Below are 26,571 nucleotides of genomic sequence, written 5' to 3' on the forward strand. Positions count from 1 at the left end.
GTACGCTGTAGCATCAGCAGCTCTGACACAGGCCGTGCACGGGAGTTTGTCTTCTCTTTTACATTTGTACCGTCCAGGAGATGACGTGCTGACACACTTCTATACGTCTTGAGTTTCTGCTGGTGGAGTCTGCAGCTCAGCATGCTGCACGTGCCGCACGTCCTCTCTCCGTCTTGGCTTCACCCCTCCCTTCTAATCCTGGCTCTGTGCCAGGATATCACACACACACACACACACACACACACACACACACACACACACACACACACACACACACACACACACACACACACACACACACACACACACACACACACACACACACACACACACACACACACACACACACGACTGCCCCAGTTATCTTCAGGGAGGGGCTGTTGACGACTGAAGGAGCAGCGGAGATTGAATAAAGGTAGAAGAGAGGAAGAAACGGGAGATGGGAAACACAGGAAATTGTTAGAAAAAAAGACTGCAGAGCATGATGATGATGATGATGTCTGTGGAGAGGAAGAGGATGTAGAGACTTTTGGAAAGGATGCAGGTTTCAGGGAGCTTCCTCTTTATTCCCTCAGAGCGTCAGCGGATAGAGGAAGAGGTTCAGAGGCATCAAGTGATGAAAAAGCCGGCAGTTTCTTAATCAGGCTGCAGCTCAGTAGCTTTGCAAATATCAACAATAATATATTTTATTTACCAGGATGTGATGTACATGGCAAGACAGTTAGAGTCAGTACATGTTAGGGACAAAACAAATCAGTAAAACAAATCAAGGAGGGGGGGTTGATGACGTTGATATCCTGCGACTGGTTTCATCTGTGTGTCGTTAATGAAGCGGCTTCTTCTCTTCTCGTCTGTAGGATTTCACCGCTATTTGATTTTACTGTAAATTCGTCCAATTACACGAGACAAAGTAGTTTAAATCTTAACGTCATCTTGGCGCGTTTTCTGTCATGTCTCTCCTGCCGAGATCCCGCTGTCCCTTCTTGACCAAACGGGAAAAGGTCCCACTGTGACGCCCACTTTGAAGGACGCGTGTTGAGAGGACACTGGTGAAGGTGTCAGGGGAAGTCTGTGTGAAGTTTTCTCAACAGGTTCAGGAGTGCGTGTGTGAAAACGACTTTTGTGATGTTTTGTGGACACTGAGCGTGACTCTTGATGAAGAGATGCCTGTAGAGTCTCCTCATTAGGAGACAGCCACTGATATTTGGCATGTGTCAGCACCCTCTTTATTTTTCCACGTTGTGCTTTGTGACTCCCATACTAACTAGCCTCAGTAAGGTGCTGCCCATTAAACCAATAAGAGGAGACGTTTGATTGTGTAGTGGTAAGGTGATGAGTTGTGTGTGTGTGTGTGTGTGTGTGTGTGTGTGTGTGTGTGTGTGTGTGTGTGTGTGTGTGTGTGTGTGTGTGTGTGTGTGTGTGTGTGTGTGTGTGTGTGTGTGTGTGTGTGTGTGTGTGTGTGTGTGTGTGTGTGTGTGTGTGTGTGTGTGTGTGTGTGTGTGTGTGTGTGTGTGTGTGTGTGTGTGTGTGTGTGTGTGTGTGTGTGTGTGTGTGTGTGTGTGTGTGTGTGTGTGTGTGTGTGTGTGTGTGTGTGTGTGTGTGTGTTCTCGGCACTCTCCACTGCAGCCGTCTGCTGAATAGTAATCAGTGACACAAGGAAGGAGGGGGAGCGAGAGAGAGTAAGAATGATAGCAGAGAGAGAGGGAAGGCGAGACATGAGGGGAGGGAGGCGGTATAGCGAGCTGACAATCGTGCTGCATTATCTGCCTGTTTGGAGGAGCAAGTGTGAAAGAGAAGGAGGAAGGGGACGCAGGGAGAGACCTTTCGGGAGGATGCAGAGGGCTTCTGAGAGGTGTGCCAGCCGTCTAGGTAACGCATACATCCTCTAAACGTTGTGCTGCTGATGAGTGTGTCCGATAGATGTGCTTAAAAGGAGTGTATTTAAAGCAGAGTGTGTGTGTGTGGGGGGGTGCACGTGTGAGTGTGTGACGCTCCGGTGGCCCCAGGGTGAACCACGCAGAGACACATCCAGCTGGTCGCTTCTTGATTTTTATCTGACTGACATTGACCGGCTGCTGCAAGGCTGCTCGTCTGCTTTCAGCGTGTTTGTGGTTGCAGCTTCTTCTTCTTTTTAATCCCAAAGCTCCAGATGGCAGATACTGATATATTTGCCTTTCCTCTCCTTCTTCTTCTAAGAAATCCACCACCAGAGGAGCAGCAGTACAGTCTGTTCTTACTCTCCTCTGCCTGTGTCTGTGTGTGTGTGTGTGTGTGTGTGTGCGCGCTTCTTACTCGTGTGCAGTTCCTGGTTTCTGCAGGATCTCACGTGCACTTTTTTTTTGTTCTGACCCAGATAAGAGACACTGCCGGCTCCTTTTTTAAAATAAATGCATGCAGCTGTGTTTTTGACTGCATTGTAGCGTGGTGCAATGCTACCTGTCACCTTGAAGCCACCCATGGGTGCATGAGAGCTGCCTGTTTGCACGTTTACAGGATCGGCCGTCTCTGCTAGAGTTAATGTTCTCACTTGCTTGTGGGAGTCTGTGTGCTCATTTCTGACCCCCTGGAGCGCCACACCACACACAGCTTTATTTCAATATAAGGTCAACATCATTTTGGCTAACCATGTCAGCATTAGAGGGCTGTCATAGAGGTGTATGGAAGCCCCGAGGGGACAGAAAGCCAGAGGAAGGGAGACATCTCTCTGCAGCTTTGATGCACCTCGTGGCCTGATCAGTTCACTGACTCTGATGGAGATATTGGCTGGTAGCGTGCCACGCCTTGACAAGCCTCTGCAGACGCCTGCCTCCCACGTTAACGCCGTCTTCAGATCACCAGGTGATGAAGTAGGAGGCCTTTGTGACTTCAGGATGTGTGTGTCAGATGTTCAGGACTCCTGGTTGTAGAGGATGGAGGTGGAGCAGGCTGACTGTTTCAGACAGGGAACATCTACAGTTCAGCCCCTCCGGCTTTCAGTGGCCTCTCGTGTTACAGTCAGCAGGGTTCATTCATGGTTTGAGGATCTGTTGGAGCTTCAGTGCAGCGAATACTCTCTGGAGGAGAATCACAGTGTCCCTTAAAACCCTTAAAACTCTGTAACAGGTACGATGCATCAATGCATTCATTTGTATATTTGATGCAAATCTTGAAACATTTACAAATTCTTTATATTTCCAGAATCTGTGCAACCTAAACTAAAGGGACATTTGTTCATGTCATGTTTTGCAAATAAAGACCTGAAAATTTGACTCTAAACTATTACTTGCTGCGGTCCGCAATCATCCTCTTCTCACAACTTTGTTCGCATGCTGGGTTACTACTGTGTTACGTCTGCACAGCAGGTCCTGGAAGATAACTTTTATAGACAGCAAAACTGTCACTGAGGTTTAATCCTGAAAGATTTCTGTTGCTGTGAGGAACCGGGAAAGCTGAACCAAAATTCGAGTGTTGTAACTATTCAATGGGTTTCATACATCTTGATAACAAAGCTGCAAGGTCATTGTCTATGTGTTGTCAACCCGTTGTGCATCACCCTTACTGTAATATCTGTTTACAGATTCAACATGTCAATTTCAAATCTGTACACAAGGGTCTTGTGTACAGATTGCAGCCAGTTTGCAGCCTGGGTAGTGTTCTTGTTTCCGTTGTTGTAGTCTGAGCTGTAATGACCAAGTTGGTATCAGCAAACTTTGGTGATTGCAGGGAAAAAAAAGTCAGTGTGGACTGCAAACAACAGGCTGAACCTTTTTAGAGCTTTAACATTACCCTCTGCGGTATTCTATTGCTGATTTATTTGTCTCTAAGATATCTGCAGAAAAGTGCATTTAACAACAAGAAAATCGGTTTCTTTCTTGGACGTGTACCACTGAAGGTGAGCCCGAGTAAAGCCGCTCTGTAACGGTTACTCTACTGTTGAACTGAGACTGAACAGAAGAGTGGGCGATACTCCGGGATTTAATGGACCAAGATTTGACGCGTCCACGTTGCAGAAAAGGAAGTGTTTGCTGGAAGTCGTCTAAACAATACCTGCTGACTTCTCCAGAATTACAGAGAGATTTGCATCCGCCCTCAGAGGCAAATATTAGCAGATGGCGATAGAGGACAAGATTGTAATTTCAAGACATTAGAAACAAGTGAATGAAGAGTCAGCCTCCTGTTGCAGAAATAACTAAGTTTCCATAAAACATAGAGTTGTGCAAACTACCATCTACTGTCTGTTGTTTCTTTTGGTCCGATGCTTCATGTTTTACATCGTCATGAAGAGTAATGTGATTATGCTGATCGTTTAAATGCATCTTTTTTTCTGTCTCTGCAGCATTTTCAGCTGGCTGTGATCGACTCCAACCTCTGCACTTTGTCCAAAGCTGAAAGTAAGTATGATAATTATTATTCTTAGAATAAGTCAAGGCCATGTGCTGCTGCTGTGTGTTGTTGTATTGGATGAGATGCCGCAGCCTGTCGGTGGCAGATAGCACATATTGAAAGGCCGGGGGAATATTCCTACAGAGCACTTCCTCCTCTCTGCTGCCGTCTCCCTGCTGATTCTGCCTCTGACCGCTGTTTCCAAGGAGACGATACAGGGATGAAGAGCTTACCCATGAACAACCCCCCCCCCCCCCCACACACACACACACACACACACACACACACACACAGCCTCCAATCTGTGCTCCATACTGTCTGCAGGCTGTACACGATGAAGTCTTGAGGAAAATAATACAAATATAAACGAGTGATTATTCTTCCTCTTCTCTGTCTCCACAGTCCAGTTCCACATCGCTCATTTGTATGAGATCCAGGTAAGAAAGAAATTACTGGTTTTTTTTTTCCAATTGCAGTCAATTGGTAGTGTTGGTTGTCTCTCAACCGGAGGGTCCAGGGTTCGATCCCCAGCTCCTGCAGCAACATGTCCGATGTGTCATTGAGCAAGACACTTACCCCCAAGTTGAGCGTTGTATGAATGCCGGGCTCGTCATTATAACTGGCCCGCTGGCCCGGGTGAATGATTAATAGAGTCCGGGCCAGCTGATTGCACGTTCAGCTGTAAAATACTGCCTGAAAAAAAAAATAGACAGTAACACGTTCTCAATTTCACAGCGCTATCCTGTCATACCGGTGTTTTGTCTGTAATTATTTTAAAGACGTTGCGCTTATAACTGCTACAGCATGAATGTATGAAGCGCTCGTGCTCGCGCATGTTTGTCACAGTTGAAAGGCAGCAGACGGCTTCACTGCTGTCACTCCCGCGAGCGCGCTTGCTACTCTTGAATTGTCCACTCGCACACAGATTTTAGCGCTAAAAAAAACATGTTTGGTAAAAAAACCATCAGATCCCGACAAAAGCCGAGCTAAAATCAGCATTCAAAGGGAACAAATCACTGGAAGAGTCGAGAGTGTCAGCAGGGCATGACGAAAACAGAATGGAGAAAAGTTTCAGCCACAGTGACAGACAGCTGGAGCTGGAGCTGCAACACATCTTAGCCCTTAAGAGAGCTCCTAAAGTAAAGATCTAAGGATGAAGAGTTTCTCACAGAGAAGAAAGAAGGAGAGAAAGGTGATCATAACAATTCCATCTCTATCACAGCCTCATATCAATATCAGTCAGATTAAGTAGACTCTTACAGTTACAAGTATGGTGATTAAACATCAGCTCATAAATATTAGAAAAATACACAATATTTTTATAACTAGAGCTCAATTAATGAAATAAAAGTTGTAATTTACTTTTGCGTCAGAATGGTTCAAGAGTAGCCTAAATTGATGTATTCTTTGAATCAAAAGTAACGTTCCTGTGCCAGCGGTTACAATGGTTGGGCCATTGGTCTTTGAAAACCAGTGGCCCGGAGGGCCATTTGCAAATTTAACTTAATGTCAAACCCTGGAATGGATTAGTTACTTAACATCAGCAGCCTCTACCATCAGTGTGTTAATGTGTTGGTGTGACCTGCGGAGTAAAAGCACTTAGTTAGTTCTGAGTAGTCAGAAGACTAGAAAATAAATATACAAGCTCAAGTCCTTCTTGGACTTGACTCTGTCGCCTTGGTAACGAAGTAACGAAATACTTAAGATGTACTTACTTAAATCTTGATAATTTAATACTTTAATACTTTAAATCTTTGGAACTTTTTGATTCTATCGATCATTAACGTAATGGAGATTGGGGGTGTCAGTAGCCTAGTGGTATGTGCGCGTGCCCCATGTACGGAGTTCAAATCCCACATGTGGCTCCTTTTCCGCATGTCATTCCCCCCTCTCTCTCTCTCTCTCTCTCTCTCTCTCTCTCTCCTTACCCGTTTTCTGACTCTGTCCACTGTCAAAGCATAAAAAAAAGCCCCATAAAGAACGTGGGTTCTATGGTTTTAAAACATGTGGTATCAAAGTATTGAATATTATGAAGACCTTGCTTTCAGTGGGTTCTCGTGTGAAATGGCGTACTTGGAATTGATTCTGATGTATGAGCCGGGTCTGTCTCGATGAGCGTCATTAGTCTGAGCAGGAAGGAACCACTCAGAGCTTCTCTCGTTTATGTGCCCCGAGTGTCAGTGTTTACCCGGAGGTGTCTTTATTGTGTGAGACAGGAAGAGTCCAGGACCAGACAGAGAGTGTGTGTGTGTGTGTGTGTGGACATTCAGAGCTTTAGGGTCTGCAGAGATGGGGGCGGGTCGGTGCGAGCTGATAAGAGAATATTTGACCTCCTGAAAACGGATTCAGACTCGAGGTTAAAAAGGTCGGCAAGTTAAAACAAACAGCACTTACCTCAGAGCGGCTCAGGTTTCCCTCAAACACAAAGTGTGCGGTGCAGGAGACGCACAGACACACACACACACACACTTAAAGCTTCCAGACGTGTTGAGTCTGGCCTGTCCTCCTCCTCGCTGACCCTCCCCCGTGTGTGTGTGTGTGTGTGTGTGACTGCCCGGTCATTATGAGTGTGAGGAGGTCTTAAGACTCTTTGTGTCCGTGCAGTTGTAACCATAAAACACAGTGACCCTCCTGTCTGGCTCAAACAACCCCTCTGTCTCGCTCTCTCTCTCTCTCACTCGTCTGTCTGCAGAAGAAATACCGAGCGGCGAAAGAAGCGTATGAAAGTCTGCTCCAGACAGAAAATCTTCCTGCACAGGTGAAGGCCACCACTCTGCAACAACTTGGTGAGTGTCCTCCTTCCCTCATGACAGATTACCGGCTGAGAGCTTCCTGCATGTTTGACACTTTGCGTCATGTAACCACTTTGTACGCTCGCCATGCAGAACACCTGGGTACTGTTAGACATGGTTTGCATTCTGCTGTGTGCATTGAGACTTCTTAAAATTCTATTCCAAGTTTTCCAGCTTCTCTCTACCTGGTTTTTCAAAAAGTGCTGGAGTGAGTGAGTGAGTGAGTGCTGCCGCTGAGCTTTGTTTTCTAACCTTCCCTTCCCCCCCTCCTCAGGGTGCAGACCCACACGTGCACTCGGATGCAAAAATGATGTTGGGTCGTTGACTTTGTCCGAGTTCCTTCACAGGCGTTTTGAGGAGTTTGTTTTGAGTTATTCCCGAGTGAAGATAAGAATTGGCAAAATGAAAAAAGAGAGAGTGGAGACATATTTGTGTTTTCTCATTATTGCTCCTGAATTTGGTATTTATAGAAATATATTTATGAATCTAGCTCGTCGTTTCATGATGTTTGTAGAAGGCTGACAGGTGTCAAGCTAGCAGAAGTTTAAACTACATGTGGAGCAAGTCAAAATAGAACAAAAGCAACACAAAAAAAAAAACCCACTGTTTTTTAATTTCCAGAAGCTGCAGGCAAACTCATGCATGATGTCTGAGTTTGCACAAATAAGATTTCATTTGAGAGAGCATCTCCTCCTCGTCTTTATCTGATTAGAAGAGAAATAAAGACAACTTTTGGCTCCTCTGAGAGTCCAAACAGACTTCAGAAACGTCCGTATATGCTGACCTGTGACTTTGAGCAGACCCCGCTGCTGTCTCTGTCTTGCTGCAGCGTTTTTGGTTAAAATCGGAGAGAAAATCTGAACGCGTGTTCAAAGCTTTGGTACGTTTTGATTCTGTCTGTCGATAAGATACCAGAGATTGTATCGTCTTAACAACCTCAGTGTGGTGTGAGACTGAATGTAAACTCCGGCACAGAACTTCCTCTTTAGCAAATCCACATTAGCTTACTAAGAGGTGGACACCTTCTTGTCCTTTTTGATTGTCTCAGTCAGAGAAGGATTTATTTCAACAAAGGATCTTTACATGTTGGACACTTTGCCTGGGGCTCGCTGCTCTTCTATTTATTGTATTTCTGTGTTTTCAGTAAAGCTGATGATTGCTTTTTCTAAGAGATGTTTTGGTCCTGTTTTCTCCTTCCACACGCTCTCATCCTTCTTTACTGCCACATGGTAACTTTCCTCAAACCAGTTGATTTCTTCTGGAGCCTGATTGCTTATGGTATCAGATCCATGCATGAACTGGTGTACTGGTCAGAAGCCTCATAACCACATTTAATTCTGATTCTGATAAGGTGGTGTAGAATACAGTAACCTGAAGCAGACATGCAGCCCGATTCCTCATGTGAAGATCCTCAGCAAAGCCCAGATTTTTTTTTTGGATGGTTGTGAAGATGATGTTGTCGGTTGTTCTTGTGGTGTGTGAAGTGTGATCCGATCTGCTCGGTAACGTCAGGGGCCGCCCTGATTAAATCTTAAACATGTTCAATATTGATGGTCTGATCTCCTGTTGTGTGTGTATGTGTGTGTTGAGGAACCATGAGGACAGACAAACACTCCCTCTGTGTTTTGTCATGTAAAGCGAGCAGAATGAAGGAGGAAGAACGACAACTGCAGCAGAGCGACTTTGACTCTCCATCCAGCTCGCTCTGAAACATGTTCGAGACCATGTTCCCAACATCTCTCCACATCTGTATCCAGAGTTTTAACTTCTTGACCCGTGAGAGATGTGCAGAGATTCTCAGTTTGGAGAGTCAGGACTACTCAAACTTGTAGAATCTATGAAGATTATTGGTCCTCATGTTCAGGCGTTTTCTCTCTTTATGTTGAAAAGTATTTTAAATATCCTTTCAGGGTGGGTCAGGCTTTAGTGAATTCTAGTTGATTTCCTTGAAATCTGGTCTCGTTTTCTGATCACCTCAAGATAAAAATCATTAATTTTTTTCCCATTTTAACAGAATAGTTTGAACTATGTTCTCCAGATAACAAAGCTTGTTTCCTTGTGATACTCTGAGAAGTTTTTGGTGATCTAGGAAACAGAATAATACGCTGCTTGCTGTGACAGGCTACACCAAGACATGACAAGCTAGACCACTAATGTTCTAAGCTAAACCTGTTGCTCTGTTTGTTTTCTGCTTTTTGCAACTTTGTGGATACGAGAGAGATACGCCGAGCTCTCGAGAAAACAAAAAGGAAAATAGTGTGAATAAAATGTCCGGATGCATGTCAGCTTAGGGCGTCTGCAATCAGAGATCCATAGAATCTAAACAACCCTTTTTACTTCTTTTTTTCCCTGTAGTCGGCTTTCATCATCAGTGTGTTAAAATAAAGGAGAAATGTGTCAAATGTGCTGAAAAAGCTCGAAGATAACCGCTGTGGAAGTGACAGGATGCTGCGTTATTAGATGAAAACCTTGTCAGAGGTTTTTCTTTTTTTTTTCTGTACAAAGGCAAACAGATTTCCATTATGTAGTCAGCCTCCCCCTCCCCCTCCACACACACACACACACACACACACACACACACACACACTCCCCAGGTTGTAAAATCCATTCCCAGTCCAGCCTGTTGAGGTTGCCATGGTCACCTGTGGAGCTTCACACAGGTGTATAGGAGAGGAAGTCTTTCTGTTTGAGATTGCATCAGCTTGTACAAGACCTTTTTTGAAGCGTGTGTGTGTGAGAGAGGAAAGCCCCTCCCCCACTCTGCCTGCCACTTCTCTTTTTCAAACCATTTGTTTATCAGTCAAATGCGTTTGCACATCATCCAGTATGAGTGTGTCACCCCTTCAGTTTTTTGCATTACAGGTACTTCACTCGCGCTGGCTGCACGTAAAAGCTACACACATTTTTTTTTTTTTTTTAAATCTGAATCTCAAAGGCTCCCTCTGATCTTGTGTCCTCCAGGCTGGATGCATCACACGGTGGAGCAGCTCGGGGATAAAGGCACCAAGGACAGCTATGCCATCCAGTGTCTGCAGAAGTCTCTAGAAGCAGACCCAAACTCCGGCCAGTCCTGGTATTTCCTCGGCAGGTAAGACAAACACAGGTGTAGGAGTGTTTTCCCAGGCCTGACCTCTGACCTGGCAGACCCTGAGGCGTGTTGATTAGCCTGTTTGTTTCAGTCATCTTGTCAGTGTGCTGTGATAGCGGTCTAGCTAGCGACATGAGCTTGTTGTCGGGTTGAGATAAACTTTGATTGAAGGAGGTGCTGACATTCTCCGCTGTCTTTGTTGTTTAGATTGTCTGATACTGGGAGTCGTTGGAGCAAATAAAGTATACCCCCCCCCCCCCCCCCCCCCCCCCCCCCGAGGGTCCATGCTGACCCCCCAGGTGTTAGCTTGGCTAAGCTTGGTTTGACTAGCAGTAGGCTAATCTCTAAGTACAGATTCTACATAGACGTGCAGGATCTGTTATTATTGATTTTAAAGTTGTGGGAAATACGATGCTACCCGGTGGACCAATCATAGGGCTTGCGGTCTCCACTGTTGGGATGGAAAGTTACATTTTTGAGGAGGTGCACGTCAGGCTACATACACGCGTAGTTACAGGTCTACGTAAACCTACGGCGAGGATTCAATGCAGAAGTATAAATCAAGAAGCAGACGAGAAAGACCTCAACGTTAAGCTGTAGAAGACCTTGAAATCCAAACTTTAAAAATTGCAATTATTTCCTCCAGATGTAATTTACACTCGGTGGAAAACCTTAGCGCTTTATTTAGATCGTTTAACTTTTAGTTTTTCCTGTGGTGCATTTACTGTCTGCTGCAACAGTCTGCCTGAGTCAATGTGAAGCAGCCCACCATCTTTAGTGTTACCCTGGACTGAATGGGGTTGATTTCCATTTTTTAAAAGATGAACAACAACGGGGGCGATGGGTATGTTTTGTAATCTATGTTTGCTTGACCGCTGCTAACACCTTTTGTGGCAAGGCCACCTGATACACAACTGAAGTATGAAGTCGTCAGCGATTCTGATTTGAAGACATTGTGACTTCTGACCGGTGGATGTTTAACTTTCTCCCCTTTGTCTCCATGCTCCTCTCCTCCAGGTGCTACTCCAGTATTGGGAAGGTGCAAGATGCCTTCATCTCTTACCGTCAGTCCATCGACAAGTCGGAGGCCAGCGCTGACACCTGGTGCTCCATAGGGTAAGGACAGAAAAAAAAAAAAAGATTCAGAGGCCTGAAATGCAATGTGACAGAGGACATCGGGAGAGGGATAGTAAGAGAGGAGAGGGGGGAGATAAAGGATCTATAGATAGATAATTAAAGGGGGGGTGTATGTCCTCTGGGAGTCCCTGGGCCTGCTCAGATTAGATGAAGACCTAAATCCTGGAACATGATAAGATAAGCACCTCCCCTCTCTCTATCTCTCTACCTCTGTCTCTCCCCCCTCTCTCTCTCTCTCCCTCTGTCTCTCTCTCTCTCTCTCTCCCCGCCCTCAGGGTTCTCTACCAGCAGCAGAACCAGCCTATGGATGCCCTGCAGGCCTACATCTGCGCCGTTCAGCTGGACAACAGCCACGCCGCCGCCTGGATGGACCTGGGCACGTTGTACGAGTCCTGCGGGCAGCCGCACGACGCCATCAAGTGCTACATCAACGCTACACGCAGCAAGGCCTGCCTCAACACGGCGGCACTCACTCAACGCATCAAACTTCTGCAGGTACTCGCTTCAGCTTTCTCTTTTTAAAAACATCCTGCGTGTCAGACGTTGTGGAGTATTTCTGTGTTTGTGTTTGATGCCAGATCTGTTTGCTTTCTAAAATGTGCTTTTTGTCATAGTGATTTGTGAGCACTCAGATATGAATAATAATTCATATTGGTGGATTTAAACACATTTTCCTCACTTGAAATTGTAAAGCATTCCCTCATGGCATTAAACATTTCTGTGTTTTTGTTCTATATCTCTGAATCACTACATATAATGCAGTTCCTTTTCTTCAAGCTCAGCACTAAAGTCTGTGTCTCAAACGATCTCTCCTAGGCTCAGTTGTGTAACCTTCAGCCAGGTAGTCTGCAGAATAAGAGTAAAATGCTTCCTAGTATTGAGGAGGCGTGGAGCCTTCCCATTCCTGCTGAGCTCACGTCCAGGCAGGGGGCCCTGAACACAGCACACACACAGCAGGTGAGACCACAGCCTCTCAGAAATCACGTCAACAATGTCAATAAGGAGGACTGTTAGAGCAGACGCCTCGCTCTGACACAGTTATATTCATGTCTCTGAAATTCTTCTGATCTGAGAGATAAAAATGATACAGTGTGAAGGACTTGGAGTGAGGCCCATATTTTAAACAATCTAATTTCTAAAGTGTAGCCGACCCTCTGACTGCTTCTCTGGATCACAAGCTCAAACAATCTAATGATGTCACACGACCCTTATCCTTAAGGCAGAGACGGGCTAATCTTGTGCCTTCATATTTTGCAAACTGCACGGCAGGAAATGCATGCTGTATGATGCAGTATATTACAGAGCTCTTCCTTTCATTGCATATTTTGGAGTTTAACAAAATAATATATATATATATATATATATTTTGGATTTGCTTCAGTGGATTGCTTTTTGGTGACGGGCATGAAAATGCTTTAAAAACTACAACGTAATGCACGCGCTCAGACTACATCTGATTACCATAAAATCTGGAATATAAATCTCACCGGTACAGAAGACAGTCTGATTTTGGGGGGGTCTCCACCAGGGGAAAAAGGTTGAAACGGTCTTCCTGTGAGGAATGCTATCTCAGCATTTTATACTGGAATATTGGTCGTACTGGTTTACAGGAAGCAGCCCAATCTTTTAAGGAAAAACTAGGTACTAAGTGCGTCTAATACACCGCATTTTGAATTCTGAAGCGGTAGTACTTTAGACTAAGAGTTTGGCAGAATCAGTCCCTGGTTTGTGCAATATTTTCCACTATTGTACATTTCTATATGTTAAAAATTAAATAAATGTAGCTTCTTTTTTTTGTAAAGGATGCAGCTCTTAGCTGTGCAACTTAATGCTATATTAAGACCCCTCACAATCAACTCATTAGTTTAACTTAATCCTCTTATTTTTGCAAGGTTATTTTGATTTCATGCATTTTTGTCTGTTTTAAACTTCAACATTTACATCAATAACACTCAACAACAATTCATCTCCATCATAAGCACTCATATTTTCTGCACCAGTACCAAACAGAGGACGAGGCTGACAGAGATGTAGTTTAAAATTAGTTGAATAAATGTTACTCCACGTTAAAAAAGTGTGAACTACTCAAACAAAAACTTTTCAGAAGCCTGAGTTTACTGTCTGCATGTCCAAACTGATGAAACACATGTTGCATTCTCCCACATCTGCATCACAGCATGAATACTCTTATCACCTTAATCTATCCGCCCGTTAGATTAAGGTGCCATCCTTTAATCATCAGAGTGTTGTCAGACGTTAGATATTTAAATTCTCAGCTCCGTGTGCATGTAAATGTAGCATCGACCTCCAGTATCTGTCGTGTTGTTTAAATCACCGCTGTAGGAATTACTGTGAACTGTAGCTTACTGAAGAAGAAAGTCTTTGCTGGTATTTTGTGAGTCCAGCGCGACCTCACTTGCTGCATCTCACTTGTGCTTTCAGGCCTGTAAGGGCGAGGGAGTCCAGACCGCCAGCAATCACACGGACCCTCAGGCCAGTCCTGCCAAGAAGAAACGCACTGCCAGCCCGGCCAAGGTAGACGTCACGACATTCATTGAAGCAACACCACTCTGCTGGACGAATGAGATTGAAGTATAGCATAACTAAGTTCTCATCTCTTTTTGTCCCCCTGCAGGTTGCTGCAGACTCGTGGGTCAACAGCCCCAATCAGCAGCAGATCCCCAGCTGGTACCTAACGCCACAGAAGATTCAGGTAGGAGACGTCTCAAGGTTGCATGTTAATAATAATAATAATAATAAAAATAATAATAATAATACATTAGTTTTATACAGTGCTTTTCTAAATAGTCAAAGACGCTTTGACAAAAACAGCAACCAAAAAAACAAAACAAAAACGATGAGGACAGTACAACAAAGGGGGGGAGGATGGAAGTTGGTGATGTTGAAGAGGTGAGTTTTTAGGGATTTCTTGAAGGAAGTGAGTGTGGGGGAGTCTCAAATGTTTTTTGGGAGTGAGTTCCAGAGGGTGGGAGCAGCAATGGAGAAAGCCCCCCCCCCCCCCCCGATAGTTTGTCCTGCAGGGGAGGGGGCAGGAGGTATGTGTCAGCAGACCTGAGAGTAAAGGTGGGAGTGTGCCGGTGGAGGAGCTCAGACAGGTAGGGGGGAGCCAGGTTGTGAAGGGCTCTGTAGTTGATGTTGAGGAGTTTGAAGTGGATACGCTGGGGGATGGGGAGCCAGTGGAGGTTATGAAGGACGGGGGTGATGTGGTGTCTGGTGCGGGAGTGTGTGAGGAGACGAGCAGCAGAGCTCTGGATGTATTGAAGTTTCTTGAGTGAATTTGAGATTGTTGAGATTAAAGGTTACAGCCTCTTGGTGCAGTACGTTTTTTACCTTTTTTTTTTTTTTGTAACTGTTTGTGAGCTGCTCAATTAATGCGACACTCTTTGTGACCTGTGCAGCAACTGGACCACCTGCGGAGCAACCGAGCAAACCTCAAGCCCCCCCAGGTGCAGATGTTGGAGCAACTGGAAAACCAGTTCTCTCTCATGCAGCAGCATCAGCAGCAGGTACACACCTGCACCTGTGACTCTTAACAGGATGAATTGTTTCTGTTATGTAACAAGCGGCTCACTGAGTTTGAGATGAACTGCGTTTAACTCGGTGTAATGGTTGGGTTTTATTGCTCTGTCTCTCTTGGTGTGTCAGATGAGGCAGCAGGCGGCAGCAGGAGGTCAGCCCCGGCCCGGCCTTCCCAACGGTCCACTGGCTGAGTCCTCCCTCCACCCCGCGGGCCTCCCCGGCTCCTCCCCCCTCAACCACACAGCCATCCGACCCCCGTGTGTCACCCAGCCCACAGCCAACGGATCCTGTTCCTCGAGTCCTTCAGCGGGGCTGCCGGGACACCTGGACAAGAATCATAGCCTGGGACTGGGAGGTGGCGGCGCGAGCAACGGAAACGTGCCTTACCCGCAGCAGAACTCTCTACCTCACAACTGCACAGCCGCCAGTCAGCCCAGCACCAGCAGCACTACCAGTAGTCCCAGTCACTCAGACGAGACCTGGAGGAGCCAACAACGCAACGCTAACACTCAGGTAGAGCAGGCGTTGAATTCTTTGGGAGTATTACTTTAAGGTTTTTGCTTCATATGTCTAATAGTGTTTGTTTCTCTGTGTGCAGGGGCTTCAAAAAGGTCCAGGTTCACATTCGGCAGGTCCCAATGGAGAACCCCCTTTCTCTTCCTCGTCCTCCCCTCAGACCTCCTTCTCTTCTTCTGCCATTCTGAATCAGGTCGGACATTCCTCTGGGCCCTGCACTGCCTCCTCCTCGGCCTCCTCCTTATCCCCCACCTCCCCACAGTCCACTCCCAACCACCTGTCCTCGCCCCTCCAGTCCGCTACTACCTCAGGGGTCCACACCAAAGACGCCACGCCTTCAGGGGGCAACAACGGCAGCAACGGAGGGGCTGCTGCTTTGCCATCAGGTCCGGAGGCCGCTATCAGGCAATCTGCAGGGACACCTTTAAGTCCAAGCTCCGCCCCCGCGCAGGGATTGACTAATCACGTCCAGCCGCGGGTGACGGACAGCTCTGCTAGCCTGTCTCAGCCCGCCTCTCCTGCCCCCGGCGTGCTCACTTCAGACAATCCTCAGCTCTCAGCCTTGTTAAAGGGAAAAGCCAATGCGACCAGTAATGACGACAACAATAACTACAATAACCACGGTAACCACGGAGGGCCTTCCTCAGAGAAAATCAACAACGTCCACCCGGGTCTCCACAGTGCCGCCAAACCGGCGTCCGAGCAGTCTGTCCCTGTCAGCACGCCGTCTCCTCCCTCTGCAGACCCTCACACCACAAACAGCCTCTCCTGCCTTAACAGCCCGTCCAGTCAGGGGCCCACCGTCAACGGGAAGGGCCCCGAGGACTCCAAGAGCCCGCTGAAGGAGGAGCCTTCAGGAGGAGCTCACAGACACGGTGTCCATGGTGGTCTGGCTCCCTGGTCCTCAGTGTCCATCTACCCCAGCTCCAGTGAGGTGCTCAAAGCCTGCAGGTGAGAAGACTTAGAGAGGGACACTCTGTTAGGATGAAAACATTAGGAAACAGCGCCTTTTTATTCCGCTCATAGCTACCAGACTCCGCTGACAAACACAAGAACTTTACCTCCATGAGGAGTACAGGAAGTGCTGATCTACCCCCGCAAGGAAGCAGCGGTAGACAAGCAAGAAGCCCGTCTCCTGTGAGGTGATCAGAATTCTTAATGTAGTCTGGTCATTAAAATAAATAGAATAACAATCTGAGGCTGTCAGGGACAAAAACAACTTTTAATTGACCCACTTTCATCAGCTGCATTTGAGTTGAGGTGTTTTTTTGTTGTGTTCATGCTTTTATGTAAAAGGGGGGGGGGGGGCGGGAGTCCCATCGTTTAAAACTACAATACAATCTAAACGCAGGGAGTAGTGGTATACAGGAGACTCTTGAGCCCCTCGACAGGTGGAGGTCGGTGCTCTCAGAGAAGGACCTAAGATGTCAAAATATTTCAAAGGGCCTCCCACACAGGCCGAATTCAAAGAAAGAACTGGAGCACACGAATCACAACTGTATTAAAATGTGTACTTCTTTGGATCCTGCCTGTGTGAAGAAGTCCGTTGACATTTTTTTGAAGTTGATTTTAAGCATTCCAGTGTGTGTTCATACTTTGATGTGAAAGGGGAGAAGTCCCATTGGGGTTTAATCGGCACTGAAATGTCCACTTGGAGGTGTTAAAAGCGGAGCTGTCAGTTTTAACGCGATAACGGTGACTTATATTTCTGTTGCCATGGTTTCCAAACAGGTTAAACAAAATAAAAATTCTTGTGTCATGACAAACCCTAATGTATGGAGTCCTCTGAACCTGACTGTTCTGTGTGCAGGAACCTGGGGAAGAACGGCCTGTCGACCAGCAGCGTCCTCCTGGACAAGTGTCCCCCGCCTCGCCCCCCTCGCCCCCCCTCTCCTCTGCTGCCAAAGGACAAACTGAACCCCCCCACGCCCAGTATTTACGTACGTGCAAACACAGTGCAGGAAACAAGTGTTCATGATGATGTTGATGTGAGTACAGCCCTCATAGTTTCCTCCTCTTTCTCTAAACCTGCAGCTAGAAAACAAGAGGGACGCCTTCTTCCCTCCTCTCCATCAGTTCTGCACCAACCCCGCCAACCCGGCAACCGTCATCAGAGGACTGGCCGGAGCTCTCAAACTGGGTACGTGTGCAGCTGGATGTTTCTGTCTGCTCCAGCCTCACGTGGCTCTGTGGGTGTGTCTGTGATCATGACATGCTGCTTGTGTGTGTGTGTGTGTGTGTGTGTGTTGGAATTTTACATGTATGACAACAGCACCACCTGCAAGTGGGAAGTGTTACTGCACGTGTTTCCTGGAAAGGACGTTCAGCAGCTTTTTGCAAACAGGTTTCAAACAATCTGCTCGTCTCTGTCCAGTTTGTTCAGCTTAAATCTGACCGACTGTTTGATGATGATCTTTTAGAGGAATTCTTGTAGTCAAAATTAAACGAGGACAAATGAACTCACCTGTGCTGCTCCAGCTTAACCTGCTGTATCTGATATTAAACATGTGGCATTAGGAGCGTTTTAAACAGAATGTAAGGTGACAGACAAAACAATAAATAACATTAAAATTGTTGCTGATAACCTTTTAAAAAAGTGATCTTTTTATAAAATGTTAATTATTCCAAACTCTCAAATGTGACCCACATGTCTCTGTCGGCAGCCAAAACGTTCCTAACTTTAACCCCCCACGGAGGTCACAAGAACAAAGATGTGGTAGTCTGCTGAGTCTGCCCAAATGGATTTGAAAACATAGCTGTGAAATGTTCAACCTCCCGACCCAGACTTTGTCCCACTGCCTCCCAGAAAAGCAGCGTCAGTTTTCCAACAGTATCGGGTAGACCTAGTGTTTACAGACGCAGTGTTTGATCTGGACTTTTCATGTCATGTCTCTTTTCGCTTTCCTCATTGCATCGTTGGTCAGAATCTACCTCACAATGAAATCTCTTGGCTCCCATACGTGGTTAAGGACGTGAGCCTGCAGAGCAATAAAAACATTTTCAAAGAAAACTGAAAAACAGCAACAACAAAAAAAAGTTCCAGGTGACAGTTTCCCCCGGGTGCTACTGTGAAAACTAAAACATGCTTTTAAGTTTAACAAGTTTAAAGAAATCCTTTAAAATGTAATTTCTTCCACAGATTTGGGCCTGTTCTCCACGAAGACGCTGGTGGAGGCGAACCCGGATCACATGGTGGAGGTGAGAACGCAGCTCGCTCAGCCCACCGACGAGAACTGGGACCCGAGCGGCAGCAGGAAGATGTGGCGCTGCGAGAGCAGTCGCTCACACACCACCATCATCAAATACGCTCAGTACCAGGCCTCGTCCTTCCAGGAGTCTCTGAGGGTCAGTGAGAGACACACACATACACACACACACACACACACACAGAAGGATGTGCTGTCCCTGAAGATCGCCCTGCTTTGTGTCTTTCATGTAAACATGGATGAGAAGTGACTCTTTGCATGTGTTTGTTTGAACAGGAGGAGAACGAGAAGAGGAAGGAGACTGAAGCAGAAGCAGGATCCTCAGACAGGTGACTTTCTTTCTCCTCCTTTCTGTCCCGCCCTCAGTTTTTACAGTACGTTTCTTTACTTTCATGTAACTAATGACTTGATTTTCTCCGTTGGCGTCAGGCGCAGGAAAGGTCCTTTCAAACACCTCAAGTTTGGCACCAACATCGAACTCTCTGACGAGAAGAAGTGAGTGACCGTTTGAATCTTTTTGCACTTTTCTGTCTTGTTGACCGTCCTCCACAGTCTCATGATAATCTGTATCCTGCTTCCTGTTCAGGTGGAAACCGCAGCTTCAGGAGTTGTCTAAACTTCCAGCGTTTGCCCGGGTGGTGTCGGCAGGTAACCTGCTGAGCCACGTGGGTCACACCATCCTGGGCATGAACACGGTGCAGCTCTACATGAAGGTGCCGGGGAGCAGGACTCCAGGTATATTAACCCTAATCGACCGTCATCTGCTCTTTCATTCGTCTCTTCTTGGTCACTAACCACCGGTGCTTTTATTTTGAAGGTCACCAAGAGAACAACAACTTCTGCTCAGTCAACATCAACATCGGTCCCGGAGACTGCGAGTGGTTCGCTGTGCCGGAGACGTACTGGGGCGTCATCAACGACTTCTGTGAAAAGTACGACCCTGAATGACATCATGTTTAATCGGGACTCCGGATATTTTTAACCCTTTGCTGTCTTTGAACTACTTTTGATTCTACATGATGGATCTGAACAAAATGTTTTGTATTTCTTCAGCCAGCAGCAATGAAACAGGAAGTGATGACTTCTACTTATTAAGATGTACAAACTTCAATGATTAAAGGAAAAATCAAACAGCATACTTACCTGTCTTGATACCATGGCAACAAAAGTAGAGTTTTTAGGAAGGTAATTTCAGGAGTTTGTTGGCAACACTTTGGTGCTAAAATGTTTTTGTGCAGTTCGTTCAAAGACATTCAAAACGTTTTAGCCACTTAGACCTCAAAATCTGTTTTTTAAAAAAGGGTTTAAGAGGGACGTTTTATCCTTTACGTTTCTTAGCTGACACTCTTTGTTTCCCTCCCCTCACAGGAACAACATCAACTTCCTGATGGGCTCCTGGTGGCCCAACCTGGAGGACCTGTATGAGACCAACGTGCCTGTTTACCGGTTCATCCAGCGCCCGGGGGACCTGGTGTGGCTCAACACAGGAACCATTCACTGGGTTCAGGCCATCGGCTGGTGCAACAACATCGCGTGGAACGTCGGGCCCCTCACAGGTGAGAGAATGCAGAATGACCTGCAGGTGGAGGCGGCTTCAGGGTGTGTGGCCGAGAGCCTGATGAACCTCTGCTGGATGAATTCATGATGTTCAGGTATCAAAGGAGCGTGTCTCTCTTCTTCTCCTCCTCAGCTCATCAGTACAAGCTGGCAGTGGAGCGTTACGAGTGGAACAAGCTGCAGAGCGTCAAGTCAATCGTTCCCATGATCCACCTCTCCTGGAACATGGCGAGGAACATCAAAGTGTCCGACCACAAGCTCTTCGAGATGATCAAGTGAGTACTCGCTTTTTACTGTTTTCTTAGACGAGTGTTCTGAGAATACCAGAATTTTAAACTTCAGTATGACAGTCATGAAAATCAAACAATATAGATACCTGCTTGATACCATGGCAACCAAAATAGACGCCCGATATTGAGTAACTTCTTGTTTTTAATTACCAAAAATTGCACATTAACCAAAGTGTTGACAATTTTGAGAACCTATTTCTGAACACTCCTCACCTGTGTGTTTCTCTGTGTGTGTTTCTCTGTGTGTGTGTGTCAGGTATTGTTTGTTGCGGACTCTGAAGCAGTGTCAGATGCAGAGAGAGCTCCTGCTGAATGCTGGCAAAGAGCTGGTGTGGCACGGGCGGACGCAGAACGAGCCGGCTCATTACTGCAGCATCTGTGAGGTGAGAACACAAAAACACAGCGACATGCTCTCCGCTGAACCTCGGCATCCTCAGACCTCGGCTTCTGCCCGGTCTGCAGGTTCCTCTTCTCCCAGATATTTTGGGCTTTTTGTGCCTTTTAATGGAGAGACAGCACAGTGGATATAGCCGGAAATCAGGGAGAGAGAGAAGCCTTATCTTTCAGCAGGACGTACCTCTAAATGATGTCCCAGTATGAGAACAAACTTCTCTGTATATTCCAATGTTATAAAAATGCCTAAAAAAACCAGAAGGAGCAGCATCTTAAAGCCGTATCATTACTTTAACGCACTTCACACTATATCTTCTTTTTCTGTGCATCACTTGATGAGAACAGATAGTTCAGACTAAGGTTGCTTTCCTTCCTCGTCTTTTGCACTTACAGTACTAATAATCACCCGTGCAAGTTTTCTTATTAGCACCATTTTCTTCTTACTGTAACTACTGAGTTTGTTTTCTAAATCAAACTACCAACTTAAATGCACACATAAATGTCTGCGACTTTCATTGCACATTCATTAAAAACAGTATATTTCACTTGATATTTGCTTTGCACCTTAAGGAGCAATATATAACTCTGACACCTAGTGTTTAAAATGGGTACTGCAGTCCAGTCAATTCTAAACATTGTAGAGCACTGTCTCCCCCCGCCCCCTCCTCTCTAGAGTCGATGCTCACACAGGTTGCCACGTGGTGGACACTGAAGCTTCAGTGTTTATCCAGCTCTGCATCGGTCTGTAAACCTTTCTGCGTTCTAACCTCTCTCCTTTTTTCAAAAGCATCTCCAATATTGATCCTAGTTTGAGCACGTTTCTGCTCGTGGAACTTATTAGAAACATGCAGAGGCTTTTTAGGTCGGGTACAATCACTTCTATCTGAACCAGTTCTCTTGCCCGCTTCCATCGCTGCAACACCTGTTGGTTTGACCTGATAACTGCTCTCATATTTGGCAAACCGAGGGGAGTCCAAAACGGCCGTGTGCGGGGTCGCCTTAAAACCGCCTACCTTCTCTGGTCCAAACAAATCCAGAGCATTCAGGACCAGAATCTAAAGTTAGAAGGAGGACATACTGGCTGCTGCGTTGTTGTCAGAGAAGCCAGCACTTCAACATAGCATGTTTCCTTAATGTCTGATCATATAGTAAGGTACCTTTATCATTTCACTCACTACACATCTCACTGATTGATCCTTTAAAGATTTTTTTTGCATATGTTTGAATGCTGAACGACGTCTCGTTGTACTTGCACTGGTCCGATGACAATAAAGGTGGAAGAGAAGCGTTTTAAATATTCCACACGTTTACATCGAAAAAAAAACCAAACTATTTTTTAGGAGCTTGGTACTTTTTTTTAAAAAAGCGTCCTCCTCATCACCTTCCTGTCTTCTCTGCGCAGGTGGAGGTGTTCGACCTGCTCTTCGTCACCAGCGAGAGCAACAGCAGAAAAACGTACGTGGTGCACTGTCAGGACTGCGCCCGCAGGGGGAGCTCTAACCTGGACAATTTTGTGGTGCTGGAGCAGTACAGGATCGACGACCTCATGCAGGTTTACGACCAGTTCACGCTCGTAAGTGTGGTAGATAAAAACCAACGGTGTGTCAGTCTGAGACGTTTAACGGTGGAATGAGCTCAGCGTGCTCCTCCTGTCCTCCTCACAGGCGAGCCCCCTGCCCTCCTCCTCCTCCTTGTCCTCCTGATGCCTCCACCGTCTCAACCACAATCAGAACTCTCCGGAAACATTTTGTTGTTCTTCTCCGACATTCAGGAAGTGAGCCTGGCGGTCCTCAAACGGCGCTCTGTAGCTCTCCCATAAGGCAGCTGTGTGAAAGCTGTGTGTCTATGCAACCTGTCCAGAGCGGTATGACCCCCCCCCCTCAGCCCCCCCCCCCCCCCCCCCCCTCCATCATGACCAGACTGTTCTCCTGCTGGCCCAGAAAACACAAAAATACTCCAACGAAAAATGATGAATTAAAGTTTTGTACATATTCTGTTTTCACGCAAAGACTACTGACTTTTCTTTTTCCGTTTTTTTCCGCTTGTGAGTCGACGCGAGAGCTTGGCCCCGCCCCCCTTTTCATGAGACGACTATTTAGCATAGCTGGTTAGATAGATACCTCTTCTTCCTCCTCCTCCTTCTTCCTCCTCATCCTCCTCAGTCAGGAAAAACAAGACGTTTTGTAATGTGAACAGTCGAGTGACTCCTTTCTTCACATCCTTTTTCAAACCCTTATGTTCCCGGACTTTTGAAGCGTTTCTTTGATTTACAGAAAAGGAGAACATGTCACAGCCACGACACGGAGAAAAAAGGGTTGCACACAGACAGACAGAAGAGTGAACTTTAATTTGTGTTTTCTTTTTTTTTTAAATGTAAATTTTCACTATTTATAAATGCATATTTATTGCTTGAAGATATTTGTTGATGGAATGCTGTCATTTTTTTTTTTCCAGAGTACCTGCCATTAAATCTGAAGGAGCGTTGTGATTTTCAACACCGCCTCCTACCTTTTCTATATAAATGAACTGCTTAGTAAGCGTTGTACAGAGACCTTACCTGACATAGGTTTATGTTTGAAGGATGTTTTATGAGTCAATAAAGAAGAACCTGTCTTTATTTACATCATGTCGCACTTTTTACACAATTTAACCCGGAGCTGAAAACTTCACTGACTTTTGTTGATTTTGAAATACTTTATTAATCCCTGAGGGAAATTGTGATTTACACACTGTTATTGAGATGCTTCTCACACACATACACAAACAGGACGTGTGGAGAGATGTCAGAGTGGGGCTGCTACACAGGGAGCACACCAGGGCGGTTCGGGGGTTCAGTGCCTTGTTCTTATCGGCAGTAGTCGGGATGTGCCCTGGCATCTCTCCTGCTAGCAGAACAACTTCTATATCCTCACCGGGACTTGAACCGGCAACCCTCCGGTTCCTAACCCAAATCCAAGCTACTGCCACCCCAACTGGTGAGAGCTGTTCAGGCTTTCTTTCAACCTAGAAGTAAATCAAGTAATAAGTGATCCTCCTTATTTTTAAATCAGTGCGATGGTGTGACAAACCAGTCTCATTCCTGACAATCAAGAAGAAACAGGAAGTATCCAAGATGGAAACAAAGGCCAAGAGTTATGAATGTGTGATTGGTGTCATACGGCTTAATGTTTACAAACCGTTACATGACACCCGATGTCTGAGACGAGCCTGACCTCCTCTTTTTACAATCAGTCAAATTCTAACTATACTTAATTTACATGTTAGCACTAATTAGCTGTCGGTGTCTGTGCTCACTATACCTGGCTTGTTATCTCGCTCACTGTTTGGCCTGTGCAGGGACTCGGGTTTTTCCGCTGGCTTGGTTTGCTGCAGAGTAGACCTTGACTTTCCCTCTCTGCTTGCTCTCCCTCTGAAGACACAGTAAACGTAAAGCTCGCTCACTCCTCGCTCCTTTCCCCCCTCTACATCTTCAGTTAAATGTGGTCACTACATCGGGCTCTGTGAGATCACTTGTGGCTCCAGAAAACAAAGACACCTCAACCAAAATGCCAAACTCGAGGCTTCAAAACAGAGTGCACAACCCGATGGGTGATTAGTTTTTTCAATATTTAGTGTACTCATTAAAGCGTCACATTTTAAGAGCTACTGGTCATCGATGGCATGAATCAGAGACGGAGCGGACAGAAGATGGAGCTTATCCTGCGTGTTACTTTAGCACAGAAATGTAGTGAATTCAAAAGTCAGACAGACACCGTCTTATTTCTCGTTGTTTTCTTAATGCCCGCTGTTTTCTTGCAAAGCATTCTGGGTAGCCTTTTATTCCCTGTAAAGTGACTCTGAATTCTCAGTCCACTGTAAACAGGCCTCGGTCAGTTCTCTGCTCCATAACAAAGACACGGCGCCTCATTAAATGTCCACATGTGGCGTCCAGTTTACCCAGTCCTGCAGGGAGCGGGTTCTACATCTGAATGAAGTCGATCAGCAGAGGATCATGGGTAGAAAATAACGAATCAGAACAAAGAGGCAGAGAGAAATCAAAAGTATTTCTGATATGTCTGAAGGTTATATATGTGTGTGTGTGTGTGTGTGTGTGCTGTTCTCCTCAGCAGGTGATCTGTGGTTGGAGGTGATTAAATAGTGTGCAGCTCAGTTTGAGGATCCTAAAAAAAAAACCAGATTCTTCATGGCCTGATTTACAGGACGTGAAAAGAGGAAGCTGGACGAGTGTCGGTTTGTAAAAGAGGAACAGAAAGAGCTTTTCTTCCGCCACAGACGGACGGATAAAAACGATTCAACGACCCCACATGAAGTTAATTTTTTATGGATTGTGAATATTTTGGAACAACTTGTCGGATGAAGTCTGAAGAATAATGTCTTTGCATCATTTTCTGAGGGAACGTCACATGAAAGATTTAAATTGTGAGAATGGAAATGCTTTAGAACATTTTCATGTTGGGAAAAGTGTAAATGTCAGTTTTCCACATGAACACATATTTTTAATCCTTTTTTAATCCCAGGAGGGGAATCACTTTTACACTGTAGACTGAAACACACGCATGCACAAACAGGATCCTGTATGGACTAATGGAGCGAGGTCAGAGTGAGGGAGTCGGGGGGGGGGGATCTCTGGGACCAGGATCTCTGGGCCCCATGAAAAGATTTCACATTGGGCCCCTCCACCTCAGCCTCAGTCAACCCTGAGATAACCACACATCCCATTACACAAATACGTCTTTCCATCGGGGTCGGGTCGTGGGGGGGGGGGGCTGGAGACGTACCCAGCTATCATTGAGCGAGAGGCGGCGTTACACCCTGTGCAGATCGCCAGTCTATCACAGGGCTGACATGTAGAGACAGACAGCCAGACACACTCACAGTCACACCTACGGACAAATCAGAGTCACCAGTTAACCTAACTGCACAGGAGCATGATGGGAAATAATCTCACAGATTTCCCGGTCACCTTCAGCAGCTTCATCGTCCTTCGGCTGAAGAACATTCAGAGAACAACGTCTAACAGAACTTACTCTTGTTGACTGTGTAAGTTCAGTCTAACTTTGTTGTTAGTTTGTGTTCAAATAGAGTCAAAAGCTCCCCTCAGAGAAAAGTGTTTATTATTATAACATTTATCTCTGCATGTGTTAAAGGGTTTCCTTCCATTAAAGTTATTAAAGCCGTCAGTCGGCGCAGCGGGAGGAAAGTGTTCGGCTCGGCTCTCTGACACTCCTCATGACAGGACTAGGTTTTTAAAAAATGGAGCAGACAACTTCACAAACTCATTAAGCTCGGTTGTAAACTTGATGTTAAACTATTAATCTCTTTGAGTATTTTAAGAGAATTTAACTCAGCTGTATTTGACCAACACTAACATCCTGACCTCTGATGGAGTTTGTTCCTCTGTGTCATTAAACGTTATTAATTATTAAAAACACATAAATGTCCAGTATCATTCAAATCATTTTGTACTCTGATTAAATACTAAGTACCGAACACCAAATGTGTATTCATCCGCAGCTGGAAATAGTTCCTAACCTGTGTAAGATTTATTTTCAGTCTTTTCATCGTACTAGTCTCAAATCTTACATTCAAGGTCAAATAATATGAAAAATAAAATCCACTTCTCCATGTTCCTCTAACTCTAACATGTGTCTCGAGTCTGTCTCCAAACCCCCCAATGATGAGAAAAGTCC

The 26,571-nt window shown here is 45.7% G+C and overlaps 1 protein-coding gene and 1 long non-coding RNA gene across 4 annotated transcripts in view; one reads left to right on the forward strand and one right to left on the reverse strand.

Annotated features, from left to right (window-relative positions):
- kdm6a (lysine (K)-specific demethylase 6A) overlaps positions 1-23,502 on the forward strand; it is a 39,972-nt gene extending 16,470 nt beyond the window's left edge. Inside the window, exons 7-30 of one of the 3 annotated variants that reach the window (XM_061053612.1) lie at positions 4,316-4,370; positions 4,765-4,799; positions 7,055-7,148; positions 10,116-10,242; positions 11,260-11,358; positions 11,655-11,874; positions 12,196-12,336; positions 13,822-13,914; positions 14,015-14,092; positions 14,799-14,906; positions 15,046-15,432; positions 15,518-16,386; positions 17,246-17,375; positions 17,470-17,575; positions 18,575-18,780; positions 18,918-18,970; positions 19,071-19,136; positions 19,228-19,376; positions 19,459-19,573; positions 20,010-20,197; positions 20,332-20,473; positions 20,745-20,871; positions 22,284-22,454; positions 22,546-23,502. In XM_061053612.1, coding sequence (XP_060909595.1) covers positions 4,316-4,370; positions 4,765-4,799; positions 7,055-7,148; positions 10,116-10,242; positions 11,260-11,358; positions 11,655-11,874; positions 12,196-12,336; positions 13,822-13,914; positions 14,015-14,092; positions 14,799-14,906; positions 15,046-15,432; positions 15,518-16,386; positions 17,246-17,375; positions 17,470-17,575; positions 18,575-18,780; positions 18,918-18,970; positions 19,071-19,136; positions 19,228-19,376; positions 19,459-19,573; positions 20,010-20,197; positions 20,332-20,473; positions 20,745-20,871; positions 22,284-22,454; positions 22,546-22,584 — 3,798 coding nt within the window. In that variant the 3' untranslated portion in view covers positions 22,585-23,502. Of the gene's footprint in view, positions 1-1,729; positions 1,870-4,315; positions 4,371-4,764; positions 4,800-7,054; positions 7,149-10,115; positions 10,243-11,259; positions 11,359-11,654; positions 11,875-12,195; positions 12,337-13,821; positions 13,915-14,014; positions 14,093-14,798; positions 14,907-15,045; positions 15,433-15,517; positions 16,387-17,245; positions 17,376-17,469; positions 17,576-18,574; positions 18,781-18,917; positions 18,971-19,070; positions 19,137-19,227; positions 19,377-19,458; positions 19,574-20,009; positions 20,198-20,331; positions 20,474-20,744; positions 20,872-22,283 lie in introns of those variants that run through there. The other 2 variants (XM_061053613.1, XM_061053611.1) reach the window with 2 other exon arrangements.
- The window catches only part of LOC132986916 (uncharacterized), a 138,900-nt gene that overhangs the window by 105,778 nt on the left and 6,551 nt on the right, over positions 1-26,571 (reverse strand). The window lies entirely within an intron of this gene.

This window comes from Labrus mixtus, chromosome 13, assembly GCF_963584025.1.
Source record: "Labrus mixtus chromosome 13, fLabMix1.1, whole genome shotgun sequence".
Classification (NCBI taxonomy): domain Eukaryota; kingdom Metazoa; phylum Chordata; class Actinopteri; order Labriformes; family Labridae; genus Labrus; species Labrus mixtus.